This window comes from Pteropus alecto, unplaced genomic scaffold (genome assembly GCF_000325575.1).
Source record: "Pteropus alecto unplaced genomic scaffold, ASM32557v1 scaffold98, whole genome shotgun sequence".
NCBI classification, from domain to species: domain Eukaryota; kingdom Metazoa; phylum Chordata; class Mammalia; order Chiroptera; family Pteropodidae; genus Pteropus; species Pteropus alecto.
The window spans coordinates 1,656,540-1,660,556 of NW_006443570.1; the positions used below are offsets into that span (position 1 = coordinate 1,656,540).

The 4,017-nt window shown below is 39.8% G+C and overlaps 1 protein-coding gene across 1 annotated transcript; it reads left to right on the forward strand.

The window, feature by feature from the left end:
- The first annotated feature begins 315 nt into the window (after positions 1-315).
- Positions 316-3,975, forward strand: KRT10 (keratin 10). Its single transcript, XM_025041833.1, has 6 exons — positions 316-947; positions 1,751-1,833; positions 2,422-2,578; positions 2,671-2,832; positions 2,933-3,058; positions 3,378-3,975. Exons 1-6 carry the CDS (start codon positions 327-329, stop codon positions 3,597-3,599), a joined length of 1,371 nt encoding a protein of 456 aa, XP_024897601.1. The 5' UTR covers positions 316-326; the 3' UTR covers positions 3,600-3,975.
- Positions 3,976-4,017: the final 42 nt, after the last annotated feature.

A 4,017-nucleotide genomic window follows, 5' to 3' on the forward strand; every position in this document is an offset into this window, starting at 1 on the left:
ATCAAACTGGATTTTAACAGTTGCTCAATGTTCTTCAAAAGGTGAAAGAGCATAATGAAACATGCTCATTTGAATGATACCCATTTTCAATTTCAACACAGCAAACCTCCTGTTTGTTCTCAAGGCAAATTCAAAACTGTACATATTGGGATTGGTTATTACCAAAGATAATTTATGCAATCAAGAGCCAAAGATGCTAAGTTGGCAAAAAGAAAACCATGCAAGTAAGCAAACTCTACCACATGTGGGACACACCTTCTCAGTATATAAAGGCTTGTCTCTGTCCTTGGTAGCAGCAGGCACTCCCTGGCCTAAACAGCATCACCATGTCTGTTCAATACAGCTCAAGCAAGCATTACTCTTCCTCCCGCAGTGGAGGAGGAGGAGGAGGAGGAGGTGGAAGAGGATCCTCCCTCCGAATTTCCAGCAGCAAAGGCTCCATTGGTGGAGGATTTAGCTCAGGGGGTGGTTTCAGTGGTGGCTCTTTTAGCCGTGGGAGCTCTGGTGGAGGCTGCTTTGGGGGCTCATTAGGTGGCTATGGAGGAGGGTTAGGAGGAGGATTAGGAGGAGGTTTTGGTGGAGGTAGCTTTGGTGGAAGCTATGGAAGCAGCAGCTTTGGTGGGGGCTATGGAGGAGGCGGCTTTGGAGGAGGCAGCTTCGGTGGGGGCAGCTTCGGTGGGGGCAGCTTCGGTGGAGGCGGCTTTGGAGGCTTTGGTGGTGGATATGGAGGAGATGGTGGCCTTCTCTCTGGAAATGAAAAAGTAACCATGCAGAATCTGAATGACCGCCTGGCTTCCTACTTGGACAAAGTTCGAGCTCTGGAAGAATCAAACTATGAGCTAGAAGGCAAAATCAAGCAGTGGTATGAAAAGTATGGCAGCACAAACCAGCGAGAGCCTCGTGACTACAGCAAGTACTACCAAACCATCGAAGATCTTAAAAATCAGGTAAGGGGTCATTTTAAAAATCCAACTTTAAGCCCGTGTTTCATCCATGTGATTCAGATGGATCAATCTTAAAATACTCATGAGAAAGCTGTTCACTGTGTTTGCCTATGTTACTTTCTTGCTTCCAAAAACAATCCAGTTTCATCGAAAGTAAATATTTGTGAGGGTATAGTCATTGTAATCTTCATCCAACATGTGTTCTGTGTGTCTTATTATTTTTTGGTATTAATGAATGTATAAAAAGTCTGTACTTAAAATGCATTAGGTCATTTACGAATATAAAAACCTAAAGAACTATTAAATGAGTCAGAACAAAATATTATTCAGATTGATAACAAAAAAAAAATACTCATTACCAACATTGCAAGAAATGTGAACTCTCCAATATGGAAATGGAATATTGCTTGTCTCTAGGGATTTGTGATTTGTACCTACTGTGTGTCAGCCTCGAGTATATTAATTTAGAATATATAATAATAACAAATTAAACCAAATACAGCTACGAGTCAGTCAAAAGTTTGCTGAAATACATGGAAATCACACAGTATAAAAGAAGTAGACACATATGTAGGAACAAAGCTATAGAATTCCAGTTACTTTTCAGAAAGCGCTGATATAGAAATAGAAGAGTATAGAATCGAGAGAACAAATAATTCAAATTTAAGTTTAAGGGTAATCCCATGATATTTCACATTTAAAGTAAAAAATTCCCTTCATTTTTTGTGAGAACAACATAAAAATGCAGTTCATCTATGCCACTAATAAAGTATTTCTGTATCTGATTTATTTGTCTCTTCTTCCAGATCCTTAATCTAACAACTGACAACGCCAATGCACTGCTTCAGATCGACAATGCCAGGCTGGCAGCTGACGACTTCAGGCTGAAGTAAGCTAAGTGAATGGCATGACAAACACATGAGTTGTTTTTAACAATGACTTTGGATGCCCACATAACATTTACATTTTCCTGAATTCACTCAAAATTAAACAGTATTGGAATTGTCAGAGAAATTTTTAATTTCAATATTATCTTTTAGGACAATGTTAAAAGAAGAAAATGCATTTTAAAGTAACTGCTAAGCTTCTTTGCATTAAACCACTAATATTCCTGTGTGAATTAGTATATCATAAATGTTGCCATGATATGACATCAACTCTATATGTTTTTAAAATTTTTTAATTTTTAATTTTTTTTCTTTTTTAGGTGAGGCAACCCTTGGTTGACCTCACAGATTGCAAGGACCTTGTCAGCTTACAATCCCTTATTTTTTATTTATTTATTTTTTATGCTTACAGCACCTGGTATTCCTAGGTGGTCTCCCATCCAAGTACTAACCAGGCCCGACCCTGCTTAGCTTCCAAGATCAGATAGGACTGGGCTTGTTCAGTCTATATTTGCTTTTTAAATATTCTCTTCCCAGGGATACCTCCCTTATATAAGTTATAGCCAGTAATTACATCATGATTATTTCAGGTATGAGAATGAGGTAGCCCTGCGCCAGAGTGTGGACGCTGACATCAACGGCCTGCGCAGGGTGCTGGATGAACTCACCCTGACCAAGGCTGACCTGGAGATGCAGATCGAAAGCCTGACTGAAGAGCTGGCCTACCTGAAGAAGAATCATGACGAGGTGACACAAAAAGTGATATGTACTTCCTGGGGCCAAAAGAGGGCTCGTCATGGTCACTGTGCAGTCATTAAATTTTTCTATTCCTCGAACAGGAAATGAAAGACTTCCAAAATGTGAACACTGGTGATGTGAATGTGGAAATGAACGCTGCCCCAGGCATTGATCTGACTCAACTTCTGAATAACATGAGAAACCAGTATGAAGAACTTGCTGAACAAAACCGCAAAGATGCTGAAGCCTGGTACAATGAAAAGGTAACTCACCTTCCTTCATAGTGAAGCCAGTGGAGGTTTGGTTATCATTTCAGATTTTTCTCATCTTTTCTTTTCTTTTTTTTTTTTTTTAATACTCTAGAGTAAGGAACTGACTACAGAAATCGATAGTAACATTGAACAAATATCCAGCTATAAAACTGAGATTACTGAATTGAGACGCACAATTCAAGGTCTGGAGATCGAACTACAGTCCCAGCTAGCACTGGTATGTTAATACCTCTTTCATGAAATGACTTCAACTTTATCACACAAAGTTTCATACTCATGTAATATGCGACACAACAGAAAATGCAGAGTTGGGGTAAGAAAGTAGAAATAAAATTGGGCTCTTTGCTAATGGGAGAAAAGCATTATTGACATTGATCTAAAAGTGCTATAGCTGAAAAGTTGCCATTAAATGTAAAACAAATTCTACTCATTTTCTTTATGCTTCTATATGTCCTATTAAGTTATTAAATAAGCTTCACTGTACTCAGTTGAACCACAGAGTTGTTAAGCCACGATATATCCTCTGCCTTTTTCAGAAACAATCCCTGGACGCCTCCTTGGCAGAAACAGAAGGTCGCTACTGTGTGCAGCTCTCACAGATTCAGGCCCAGATCTCCACCCTGGAGGAACAACTGCAACAGATTCGAGCTGAAACCGAGTGCCAGAATTCTGAGTACCAACAACTCCTGGATATTAAGATCCGACTGGAGAATGAAATTCAAACCTACCGCAGCCTGCTAGAAGGAGAGGGAAGGTAAGTTATAAAAAAATTTTTTAAATTATCCCAATTGTTTTTATTAAACATTCCAAATTGCAAGGCTTTCCCAAAATCCAAGGACATGCCAGCGAATGGGAGAAATGGGAGAAGGGAGGAGGCTGAGTATAGAAAAATGCATATGCAACCAGTCGCATTTCCCATGTATTTGGCCCAAGAATGATTCTTAGAGTTGTGTGTAAATAAAATTGTTTTTAAAGAATGGGTTTTAAAATACATACTTGGCAGGGCTATTTTTTTTCCTCAAAACACGTTTTGATTATTTTCTAAAGTAACAATAATCTGGAGAGCGACCCACCGTTTCCCAGTGTCACAGTTAAGTGAGTGTGACATTTACTCCCTGTAGTTCCGGCGGCGGCTCCTACCGCGGCGGGCGCGGCGGCGGAAGTTCCGGCGGCTAC